The sequence below is a fragment of the Carassius carassius genome, chromosome 47, assembly GCF_963082965.1.
Source record: "Carassius carassius chromosome 47, fCarCar2.1, whole genome shotgun sequence".
In the NCBI taxonomy this organism is placed as follows: domain Eukaryota; kingdom Metazoa; phylum Chordata; class Actinopteri; order Cypriniformes; family Cyprinidae; genus Carassius; species Carassius carassius.
In genome coordinates, this window is record NC_081801.1 from 8,999,183 (window position 1) to 9,012,133 (window position 12,951).

Sequence of the window (12,951 nt, forward strand, 5' to 3'; positions counted from 1 at the left end):
CCCTTCTAATCCGATAGTAATAGGGCTAGAAGCACAATCAGAATAAAAAATGTCACATGTAAACATGTCAATCGGATTAAATTGGCTCGATCCGACTAAAATTTCGATCGGATTGCAAGGGGTGGTTTATCCCTTTTGTAATCCGAGCGAGAGGACATGTAAACACTTGATCGGTTTTGAAAACCGAAACTGAAAAAAGTACTGTGCATGCGCAGTGACGTAGAAATAGCATAATGACGTAATGACGCACGGAACGAGGTGTTCTTCCTGGTGAATAAAGTGTCATAAATAAGTGTCCTGTCATTATAATCCTACCCTTTCACCCAGCGTATATAAAGTGAAACACAACCACGTCCCACCAGTCCTCGTTTAAGACTCTCATCAACAGACGACTATTTTTGAGTGCGGGAAAAGGCACTTTTACTACTGTTTTTTTTTGGCTAAAGTAAAGTTAAGCAGCACAACAGTTCATGTGCTGGTAGTTGCCAAATTAGGACCTGAAGTAGATAAATATAACGTGTGCTTTTAAAACAGCAGCGGGAAACTCTTTATATTCATGCAGTGTGCGCATGTCAAAAGAGTAAATCCGATCAGAAGCTTGTGACATGTAAACGCGCACATCAACCCGATCACTTTATTTTTCGTTCATGTAAACACTACATTTTGATTCGTCAATCAGAATGAATTCATTCCGATGGAAGCAAAAAGTGTCCATGTAAACGCACCTAGAGTTCACTCATACTGTGTATGTATATATGTATGTATATATAGGGATGTAACAATTCACTCAGTTCACGATTCAATATGAATCAAGATTTTGATTTCACGATTCGATTTGATTCACAATCGAATCGAAAATAAAATAAAATGTGTCCTTTTATTTTTGCTTGGACAAAATGCTGCATGTTTCTTTGTGAAAATTAAATATAACACTATAATAATATAGCACTTGCATATTATTGCTCTTTTGTTGGTTTTGATTGCTTCTATTGTCCTCATTTGTAAGTCGCTTTGGATAAAAGCATCTGCTAAATAACCAAATTTTAATTTGATGTAAATGTGAATAACAAAACTAAATTTACGTTTTAAAACAAGCTTCAAATCAAATAAATAACACAAATAAAAGGAATCTCTTCATATAAACAAAAAAAGGCTTTGCATTTAACATGAGAGGCAGCCACTGCATTTTAATCATGATCCAAATAAATATGCTGCATACATGCAACACGAGCAGTTTTTAATCTAAATTAGATTGTATAATTTCGAAATTTAAAGCAAAAACATAATGGTTAGACTTCATTTTTGTAAAACAATACCAAAAAATATGTGCATGAGACGCAGATTCACTCTCTGCCAGCAGGTGGCACATAAAGCGTTTCCTTGGTTTCTGCTGTAAACAAAGCAGTGCTAGCTGCACTTATGAAATTTTTTAACAACGGAAAAATTGTTGGCGCACCCAGGCGCTTGGTCTAAATGGGTTGTTCCTATTCTCTTAATGAGTAATGGGTGTTTTTGGGCGTAACATGCAATAAACCAATCAGAGTCTCATCTTCCATTCCCTTTAAGAGCCAGTTGCACTTGTGCTGTGACGGATTTGCTATTTACACGGCGGAAGCGCAAAGACAGAACGCGTCTCCGAGATGAAACAGAGCTGCTCTTGTGCGAGCAAATAGAAACCTAATTTTGATACATGCGATGACTATCCATTATGACATATATAGATTTAATTAGCCTACAAAAAATTCTTATGCATTGCAATCCTTAAATTTTTTATATTTGGCATCTTTGTGTGCTGCTGTGCTTCCCTGTGTTTAATAAGAAGCATGTACGCGCGTTGTGGACGCACCTATACTAACACGCTCTTAAAAAAAAAAAAACTTGCACCAGACTTTAGACCAGGTTTGAGATGGCCTGTGGTACAGTCTATTTTCAGCTACTTAAAATAGCCATGAGCCAGCAATGCGCCTGATCACACCTCTTTTTTAGACCAACCATGGGCGCACAAATGAGCGTAAATGCATTTGCTAATTAAATAAAATGGCACTGGACGGGAAAATGCAAACATCGCCGGACTGAAACTAGCAAACACACTTGCGCTATGCCTTGCGTCGCATTGTGCCGGGTATATTATAGGGCCCATATAAACTCTGAATCGCGATTTGTTGATTGATTTTCAACCGGCTCACAGTTAATTTTTTTTTTTTTTATATATATATATTTTTTTATTTATAAATATATAATATATTTATATATTTAATAATTTTTTTAATATAAATACAAGTTTTTTATTTGTTGTTTTCTATATCTTGTCATTTTCACATCATTGGCCAGTGTGTTTGTAACAGTGATGTAACAATGGTTCTGAAGTGGTTCAACTCCGTCACAAACTTGGGTTTATTTTCCACACACATCTGTATTTTGAGATGTTAACGGATTCTGAACCAGGGACTGTGGTCTTGAGTGCTGTGTATTCCGGTATGCACTGATCCGAACTGAATTCTGTTGGTAATTGACTGGTATAAATATGGCAGGGTTGTTAATTCTGAGTTATTATTTGTGAGTAATCTGTGAGTTCACATCTAATTCAGCCCTGTTGGTTTTCCCAGCATCACCATCTCTTTCCACTATATTTAATGTGTTCTTTCAAAAACTGACAAAGCATGAAATTGTTAAATTTTAGCAAGCAGACTGTGTCCCTTTCTCTATCAAATAGCAATCAGATGTGTGGCTGTACATCATGTCAGCAATGATTTACTTCATCCTAACTGGTAACATTCTCACTTGAGGCATTGTGGGTAGTGGAGCCTCAGGCTAAAGCACTCTAAACTTCCAGGAGGGACAAACGACTGCCATTGGCACCTGTCTCTCCTGGCACCTCAGGTTGAACTCGGGCGACCTATTCAGGCAAGATGATGGATGTGTTTGAAAATTTGACACATTCAGTGCAATCCTCAAATAATGTACAGAACATCTCAACCAAGTAGTTTTGCACTCCGAGAATCCACATGCTGCCTCAGTGCTGCTTATTTAGCCATCACTAGCCCCTCTGTAGGTAACCTGAAACAAAGATTTAATAAGTTTAAATAAGTTTCTTTAGTCCACGTGACTTATTTCTGTAAATATATAAAGTATATTTATAGTACATATGTACATTTATGAGTAATATATATATTATTTTTAAAGAAATAATTTTGATGATAAATAAATAATTTTCCTAATATAATTAATTATTTTCTCCCACAAAATGTCATTCTTTCAGTAAGGCTTTTTTAGTCATTATGATATCATTATCATTAACATCTCATTGATATATTGTTTTTGCCTGTGAAAAAATATGTAAATGGCTCGATCAACAAACTATGTGTGAATATATATATTTTTAATTTTGAATAAATTAGTAGAAATGACAGTGGGTGACACATCATTGACCAATCTGTTTTGTAATGTTAAATATTTGTGGAATGAAGGAATTTTGAGTAAATGTATACAAATTTTAATTCTAATTTCAGCAATTTAATTCTCAGCCAATCAGAATGTATAATCTAATTTACTGTTATTAAATTATTATTGTTATATATTAATATTATATTAGGTATCAGCCACCCTGCTGTCTTGAAATGTATGTCAGCTATTGAAAAACTAATTTACGTCTGTGCCCTGCTGATGCTCTTCTAAATGCATTCAGTTTCTTTTTATTTTGTTTCTGGTCTTTGGATTTGATTCAAGTCCCAGGGGAGACTAAAAAGGGCTTTTTGACCAGAACTGCAATTTGTTGTCTTCAGAGAGGCTTTGAGATAGATGGTCTGAGACTCAGGGTCACATCTTCTGACAGATATGCAAAATGTCGCCTGTGTGATAACATATGTACAAATCTTTACACCATGTTGGCCTCTTCTAGTACACTGGGTCAGTGTGGCTGGGCCAGTGTGCCAGGCATGCAGAAACAACATGTGGTCCTCTTTTCTTGCCATGCCCTGAGTCCATATGTAGTATGTTCTGCCAGTGCTATGAACTGTTCCCCTTATCTTCCCTCTCATTACTTCATCCAGGGTTACTAGGATCAGTTCTAGTATGACAGTGTGTGAAGTGAACTTTTATTGACATACTGCTATGAATTTGGGATGGATCCTTTGCTCTTCTCTAAACATGGTTTTCCCTTTCTGGGTTTGTGGTTGGCTAAGCAAAGGAAAGGTTCAAGAATGTTGTTAGACAAGTGAAATCACTTGTGAGTGGTATCAGAGCAATCTCTGTGGTCCTTATGGTTTAGACAGCACGAAACCACAAAATATTTCATAATTTCAATGTATTCTTGGTTATGGCCCAAATGGAGTCATACCCCGGTATCATAAAGAATTTTTCCGCACTTTCAGTATACATATTATGACTATTTAAGCCATGTTGAATCATAAACTAGTTATGATTTTTCCATTGGCATTCATAGATGTAAATGCATAATGCCCAACTACCAGAGCCACAAGTTGGATCAGCCTTAATAACATTAATTTGACAGTGGAGCTAGTTTTTGGTTTGTTGTATTCTTGTATAAAGAAGCATTTTGTGCTATTTCCAAGTGCTCATGCTGATTATGGCCCAAAGTTTTTGATTTTACATAATTATACCTAATGGGTTCATGTCATTGCATCCAAAAGTAGATAACCTTTTTTTTGCTATTCAGATTTTAACAACAGTAAGAAAAAAGAAAAGAAAAAAAAACCCTATGTTTTTTTCGTTAGTCCACTGTGCTATGATAGATGGCAGCTCTGCAAGTGTGGAAAGTCAACTCGACTAATGAGGGAGGACAGCAAGTCATCCGTCCTTCAGTGTGAACTGTACAACCTCAATTCATACTTCAAATAATCCCTTAGATTGAGGACAGCAACTTTCTTTTTATTAGCCTGTCCATTTCTACCTTCTGTTCAAACATAAGCTTGCATGTCATGTTTTGTCACTTTGGAAAATGAAAACCATTCAAATCATGTTCAAAAAGGTAATTATTTTTAATTTAGCAATTTCACAGTTCTTCAAAGCGAAGGTAGTCTTATCCATGGAATGGTCCTGCTGCAAAACACAGTTTTAACGAAAGACGGTTCAATAAACTTCGAGCATTTCACCTTTTTTCAAACTTGTCCTTTAAAGAAAGTATTGATTGAAGGACAGTTCTCCCAAGAACCTTTCTATTACAATAGTTATATTAATTTATTATATTTATTGATTATGGTGCTTTACACTCCTGTGGACTTTGCAGTATAGGATGGAATCCGAATGAATAGTGTTAGTAGAACATCAATGAATTTTACTTCTATCCTGCAAAGCAATGTAAGATGTGATAAAACATACAAATATAGGCAGATGCTTTGTTTAAACAAACTCTTTAATAAGACCTTCTAGTAATAGATCAAATTACCCCCCCTTGAGGTCTATTATCAAAGAATCCACACATTGTTCATCGTAAGTAACAGTGGATTTACTCTTATTCAGCAGCCTCATCTACAAACTAAACATTTCAGTCACTCTAAAAATAATACTCTTGAGTAGCATTTGTTCTGAAAGTCATGGGAAGTCGTGGCCTAATGGTTAGAGAGTCAGACTCCCAATCGAAAGGTTGTGAGTTCGAGTCCCGGGCCGGCAGGAATTGTGGGTGGAGGGAGTGCATGTACAGTTCTCTCTCCACCTTCAATACCATGACTTAGGTGCCCTTGAGCAAGGCATCGAACCCCCAACTGCTCCCCGGGCGCCGCAGCATAAAAATGGCTGCCCACTGCTCTGTGTGTGTGCATTTCGGATGGGTTAAATGCAGAGCACAAATTCTGAGTATGGGTCACCATACTTGGCTGAATGTCACTTCATGTGAGTGACTGAAGGTGATGAAGTTCTTTATAAAACTGTACAGCTGTTTTCTCTCATTTATATTTCAGGCTGCTTTTCTGGATTTGCAGTTATAGAAGGTCACACAGATAGATTAACACCCAGAAACTTATGCTAGACTAACAATCCTCCAACCATTGGCTTCTATGCATCTATTCCAGTCTTGATTCCGATTCTCATGATTCAGTGAAACGGTTTTGGATATAAACCAAGATGGTGATGGCTTAGAAATTTATGTAGTCTACCAACACATTAATCCATGCTGGCTAACTGTATGATTCTACTGTACTACCTTGAACTGTTCATTTGTGAAATGAACATTACTTGGACACATTCACTTCTGATTAGGGCTGTCACTTTTAGTTCGAAAATCGATTGCACAATCGATCGGACCAACCAAAAAAAGTTTCGAAAATGAAAATAGGGAATCGATTTTTAACCAAATATGTACACTATTCATTTTAAAATAATTAAACAATTAAAAAATATAGATGTAACAAAACTCACAAACAAGCAGAAAAATAAAATAAAGAATTCCGAAAGTGCAGTATGCCTTGCGAAAGCTAAACAGAAAATACCAGCAATTTTACGCGCCTATAAGACCCATTGACGTCGAAAGCGACCTCTCTGCGTTCACACCAAACGCGAATAGAGAATCTGGCGCGAATGATTTCAATGTTAAGTCAATGTAAAGACGCGTTTATGCGCGTCTGGAGGTCTCGCGGCGTGGTAGACGTGAATTCGCCTCATTCGTGCATCTAGTTACAGGAGATTCTGAGTTATGAAAAGGACCATTCCGACCGGCTTTTGTGGTGGAAAATTGGCAGTAATACCCCCACCTTTCGCAGCTGTACCTGTGTGTCCCTGGTACATCAGTGCGGTCGGAGTGCGTTTTCTTTTTGAACAGTTGTTTGAAATGGATTGAATCATTATTTAAAATAATCTTGGAGATTTTTTGAATTGCCTAAATCATAAATGCAGCCGAGTTGAAGCCTGCAGTGATGTTTTTCTTTTGTTATGGCAGCCATCCCCTCTGCATATATATTTTTTCGAGAATTGTTGCACTCCTGTTGCTGTTTGTTATTCTGCACGAAACTTCATGCCAATAAATAAGAAATATTGCTGACTTGTGCGTTTCCAGCGCTCTCTTTACGTTCGTCCATTATTTGACGTTGAAAAAGGAAACGTCTTTTTTTTTAGACATGGAAAATCGATTTTACAATCGATTCAATGAACACTTATGTCTTAAAAATCGAAGATGATTTTTTCACAAAAGTGAAAGCCCTACTTCTGATATCAGAACTCTCTAAACTGTAATGAAGACACATGCATTTTCTGTAAAGCTGCTTTGAAACTATTTGTATTGTGAAATAAATACAAATATATTTGAATTGAATCGAATCGAATTGAATTGAGTTGGTGGATATAGTTGTGCATTGAGCAGCTAGTCTGGTATCTCTTACAAAACCCTACAAGACCAGTTGAAAAGTTCCCTGAATCCCTCTAAAACCAGCAAAAACATCCGCAAACCAAGTTTGGCTGGTTTAAAATGTTTAGTTTTTTTCAGCAGGGAAGTATTGTGCTCTGTGAAACAATTAACTTTCAGTTTGTCGCAAATAAATCATTTTGGCAAGGGATTGCTGCTGCAAATCAAATCACACAAACTCCCTGAAGCCAGCGGGATCTGCACCAGTAATTTCTTATCTTTGTTGTTCCTCTAGCAAAATATTCTCTTAGTCTTAGCCTTCATTTGCGTTGAAATAATCACGTATTTTGATAAAGAGCATGAAGTGTTATATAATAGCAAAAAAAATATATATATATTATAGTATGGTACTAATCATCTTACTAGCTAATTTAAAAGCTTTAAAGTGGGAATGTGGCTTTCCAGAGCATCCACACTCACACAATTTGTTAAATGCTAATTAGGATTAGGATGGCAAATTTCTTTATCTGATAGACATTGATGCAGATATACTGCTGCATCTTATTATAAAAGCAAATGTTAATTTTGTTATCATCACTTGTTTTGGAAGGGATGACTGAAAGAAGGATGGAGGGATCTGTTTGTATCTCTGTTCTCCAAGAGCTGATGAGGCAGTGAGCTAATCTCCTGGGCAGGTGTTTGATTCAAGCCGCATTAGCTTTTCACACTTGTTTTAGCCTGCAATTGAGCACATCAGCAGAAGTGTGGAAGGAACTTGTTGCTGTCTGGTTGCAAAGCCATCTGGTATGTGTGTTTGAGAGAGTGAGGTCTTCTCTTAGGGAGGGATGAATGACTGATTTGATTGTTGCTGTGAGACACAGCTGGGACCAGGACACCTTCTGTGATGGCAGCCCGTTTTATTTCGGCTGTTCCTTGTCTCCCCGGAGAGAATGACGGCAGAGTGTGCACTGATGAATGGCATCGCTACGGTCTCAGGGCTCTTTTCGATGTCTGATGAACACGTGCACAAGCTAATCAGAGCCGTGAACTGTATGTGATGACACAGACTATGTCTGTCCCTGACCAGGAGAGATGTGATAAATTGATATGATCTCTTTCATATCTGATACCTTGGGATATTTTGTAAGACACTTTCTATTTTTGACACTTAACACTGGATATTTTAGTGCATTGTTTTGTGTCTTTGTGCAGTACTTAGCGTCAAGTGATGACGAAAAGGTAACTTGACACTGCAGACCTGGTACATTGTGACTGGTTAGGAGACAGTATGTCTTTGGCACATGATACTTCCATAGACTACTGTTAAAATATATATTTAAAAAAATAAACACACCAAAACATTTGCATTTATTTGATGAAAAATACAGTAAAAAATGTATATTATGAAATATTATTTCAATTTAAAATAATGGTGTATACTTAAATTAATGGGGTTTTATTCCTATGATGGCGAAGATGAATTTTCAGCCAGTTTTTTTTTTCCAGTCTTGGTGTCACATGATCTTTCAGAAATAATACTAACATGCTGATTTGATGCTTAAAAAAACTGAACAAACTCCATAATGTGCTGCTTATTAATAGTTAGTTAGGTAGTTGTTAAGTTTAGGTATAGGGTAGGATTAACGGGGATCTTAAATATGGTCATGCAGAATAAGTCATTAACATGTGCTTTATAAGTACTAATAAACAGACAATATGCTAGTAAAATATATGCTAATAAGCAATTAGTTAATAGTGAGAATTGGTCCTTATTAAATGGATAGTTCACCCAAAAATGAAAATCGCCCCATGAATTAGGCTTATTCACCCTCAAGGCATCCTACTGTATATGACTTTCTTCTTTCTTCAGACGAATCCAATCGGAGTTATATTAAAAAAATATCCTGGGTCTTCCAGGCTTTATAAAGCTTTATAAAGTTACCAAAATTCTCAGAGCATTAAATGGAGACCTTAAAAAAGGCCTTGGTGTTTAAATGCTTCCTGCTATCCCAGAGACAACTAAATGTAAATCCATTTGTATCTGTCTTTTTATTGTATTTTAAACCACTGCTTTCTCTGTGCCTTTTTTTCCTGCACAGTGAGCATGATGTGGGAGAGGATGACATATACGACTGTGTCCCTTGTGAGGATGATGGGGACGACATCTATGAGGACATCATCAAGGTGGAGGTTAGAAAGCCTATGGTGAGTGAGACGCCATACGGACGACTCTCATTGGTGCGTGTGTGAGAGAGGATATAGATGGATTGTTTTCCTGTCATTTTCCCATGGCTGTGCACAAGTTCACTTGCTCTGCTTACATTTACCGCTTTGCCTTCTTAATGCTGCAGATCAGATACATGCAGGTAAGTTTCATGCTGAACCGCACATGATTCTCTTATGCTCCTTCAGTCCTCTTTCCTTTCTTTTAAATGTGTGTCGGTACAAGCCCTTCAGCCCTTTAAGAATATACAGTATGAAGAACTTGCTGAAAATGGCCACTCTCATTGGGCCTCATTTATGAAATGAACGTACGACAGAAAATTGGCCGTACATTCGTTTCAACGCAAAACTTGTTCTCAGCTTGTGTACACAAGTTTTTGAGTTACTTGAACTTGTGCACAGCATATAAATCTGGTGGAGAATTGTAGAATGACAGCATTTTGTTGGTGTCCTGACCGTTAAATGAAGCACATTAGCCAATCGTAAACCAGTAAGATTAGAATGTCTTTTTGGGGGAATTAAGTCTATAAAAGGAATAAAAAGAATAGGATCACACAAAATATATAATAGGCTATAATATGTTTAATAGATTAACAAAAGGAAAAAAAACTGTGCTACAAGTATAGGCTACGCTCGTTTATTTGTGACACTCTTAATTCATTTTCTTTATTTTCTTTATATCTTTATTTGATTAAATCCATCACACAGGCACCTCACAATTTTATTTATTTGGAATAGGTGAACAATTTTTTTTATATTTTTAGTCATCAGATGTTTTGAAAAATGCTTATGTTGCTATTTTTCATGCAATGAAAGCATATGATGGCCAGATCTCAATAACACCTCAAATCTCATTTGCACATGTTCATATTTAAACTATATGCCAGACCATTGTTTTGCGTATGTTTTTTAACTCTTCAGGACAGAACAGTTTAAATATGGGGCCCCATTTATAAAATGCACATATGATTGGATTTGATCCTGAATGCCATTGATTCTATCCTACTTGAAAAGTGAGGAACAAATCAGGCAGAAGCTGACATGAAAATGTTCTTATGTCTACACCAACTGTTGTCACAGATGTATTTGTCATTCCCAATCCTGGCTGCTTTCAGTGTTGCTAGGCGGCCCTTTGGATGGATTTTTTCCTTTTTTATAAATTTTTTTACTCTCTACCGAAACAATCGTTTGTGATCTTAAATTTCTTTGAATGTAAGCAGTTTTGCTTTGACCTTGTCCACCAACAGTCCCACATGTTCAAAAGTTTGTTGTTATGTTCATTCCAGCTCTGACTTTCAGCTGGCGTGCATCTTCCCCAGGCTCCAGTGTTATCGCCACTTTCTTAAACAAGCTTGCAAACCTGCTTGCATTACACCAAGAGCCAGATTACACAATCAATTGCATTATGTTCTATTAGATCATTTTCTGTTGTTATTGTTTTGTGAATTAACCTAATTTAGTGCCTTAATCCTCATCAAACCCACATTTATGGCTTTCCTACAGTTGTTGTTTTTTTGCTTCATACTTAGACGTGTATGTTGTTTTGAATGAATGAAAGACTAAACTCTAGCTTGAACCTCAGTGTTTTAACCCCATAACTGTCACCGTCCCACCTGTGGGACGCTTGGCACTCTTTTTTGTTGTTGTCTTTTTCTCTAAGAAATCTTTTAGTAATCATCATAAATCATATATCATTTGAAAGCTTAGAAGCTCAAGATTCATCCTGTGAAAACATTTTGAAATCGGACATTGCTTTACCATGGAAATGGTACTTTAAAATCTAATGGCGGTCACCTCCCCCTTAGTGGGCAGGGCCAAGTGTCATAAAACATAATGCATTACGGTCTTCTAGAACCAAAACTTTTTATAATCTTGGCAACAAACATTGGAAAGGTCTGAGTCTCAGGATTTCATATTTTTGAGCTATTTTGAGATAGAAGTAAAATTCACAGAGAAATCTAGAGAAAAATTAATTAAGCAAAATTCAAAATAGTTTTGATGACTCCCGGTGGCTGTGTGTGGTATGACGCCCTAAATAAAATCTCACAGGAACCTTAATTTTTTTAATATCAACTTCAAATTTATAACATAACTTATTTAGACACAAGGCTTTAATTTTATACCAATTTTAGAGTAAAAACTGTTATGTAAAATATTTATAATAAATAAAATATAATAAAATTAATATAGCGCATATTATTTTTAGTACATTTAAACTTCTATAACTTTTTGATACTTAAATATTTTGAAAAATTTCACTTTTGCCAACATCTGCTAATTTTCTTCTTTAAAAAGAGACCAACCTTATGTTTATATTCCAAAGTGTTCATAAATTACAGCAATTTTAGTTTGGATAGTGCACTTTAATGCCTATTTAAAAAATGGGGGGTGACAGTTAAGGGGTTAACCTACAGTCCTTGTCAACATTTCCCTTGATGTTTTGTTGTGAAATATTCTCTGTAAATCTGTCTTTTACTGTAGTGTGCTTTGGCCATCCTGATTGTGACCTGAATTCCCTTAAATCACAGTTCGATACCTTCTGCCGGTGTTTAAAGCTGCTGAGTAGGTATCCTGCAGGACAATACCAACATGTTTTTTTGTGTGTTTTTTCTTTTTCCCATAACAGAAAATGGGCATGACAGAAGATGATAAGAGGAACTGCTGCTTGGTGGAGATTCAGGAGACAGAGGCAAAGTACTACAAGACACTGGAGGACATTGAGAAGGTGAGAGTGAGAACATAGAGAGTTTTAGAGCTGGAGAGAGTGGAAATTGAGACCTGGAATTGGGTTTCGGTCTTGATCGGCACACCCCTATTCAAAATAGATAGAGGGAGAGGACAAAAGATGAGAACTGAGCACTAGGTGACAAGTGTACTTAGGTGGCCTGTTGAATTATTCAGATTCCTTAATGTCAACTTTCCATTTACTTTCATAATATTACTATACAATAATACTCAGTCTTATTGTGCACAAATCATTGATTTATGGTTTTCTAAAGAAAAAAAAAACAGGGATACACCGTATATCTGCACGAAAGTTATTTTAGTGATTTTTTATTTATTTATCAATATTGAATGTTCAGTTGTTCATGCAAATTTCCGTATTTTTATGCATATATTACCTTTGTTAACATTTCATAACATTTAAACTTAGCAAATCCCAAAATGAACATTTGTATACTGTACATTGTAGTGTTGTGATGTGTAAATTTACATTTCATCTATTGATTTTAGTTTTTAATTTAGACAAAAAAATATGAAATTTAATTTCAGTATCTTCCATTTATCAGGTATCAGCCATAATATGAGAAGAATCATCAGTATCAGCCACATAATAATATTAATATCAGTACATTATTAAAATGTCTCTTTGTAGTCTTTTGAAAAACTAAGATCTTAAACAGCTTTACTTTTTGGCTGATGTTACATGAATGTGT

The 12,951-nt window shown here is 36.0% G+C and overlaps 1 protein-coding gene across 1 annotated transcript in view; it reads left to right on the forward strand.

Annotated features, from left to right (window-relative positions):
- LOC132130780 (guanine nucleotide exchange factor VAV2-like) overlaps positions 1-12,951 on the forward strand; it is a 226,896-nt gene that overhangs the window by 181,611 nt on the left and 32,334 nt on the right. Inside the window, 2 exon segments of the mRNA XM_059542587.1 lie at positions 9,391-9,496; positions 12,141-12,239. Of these exon segments, the coding sequence (XP_059398570.1) occupies positions 9,391-9,496; positions 12,141-12,239 (205 nt within the window).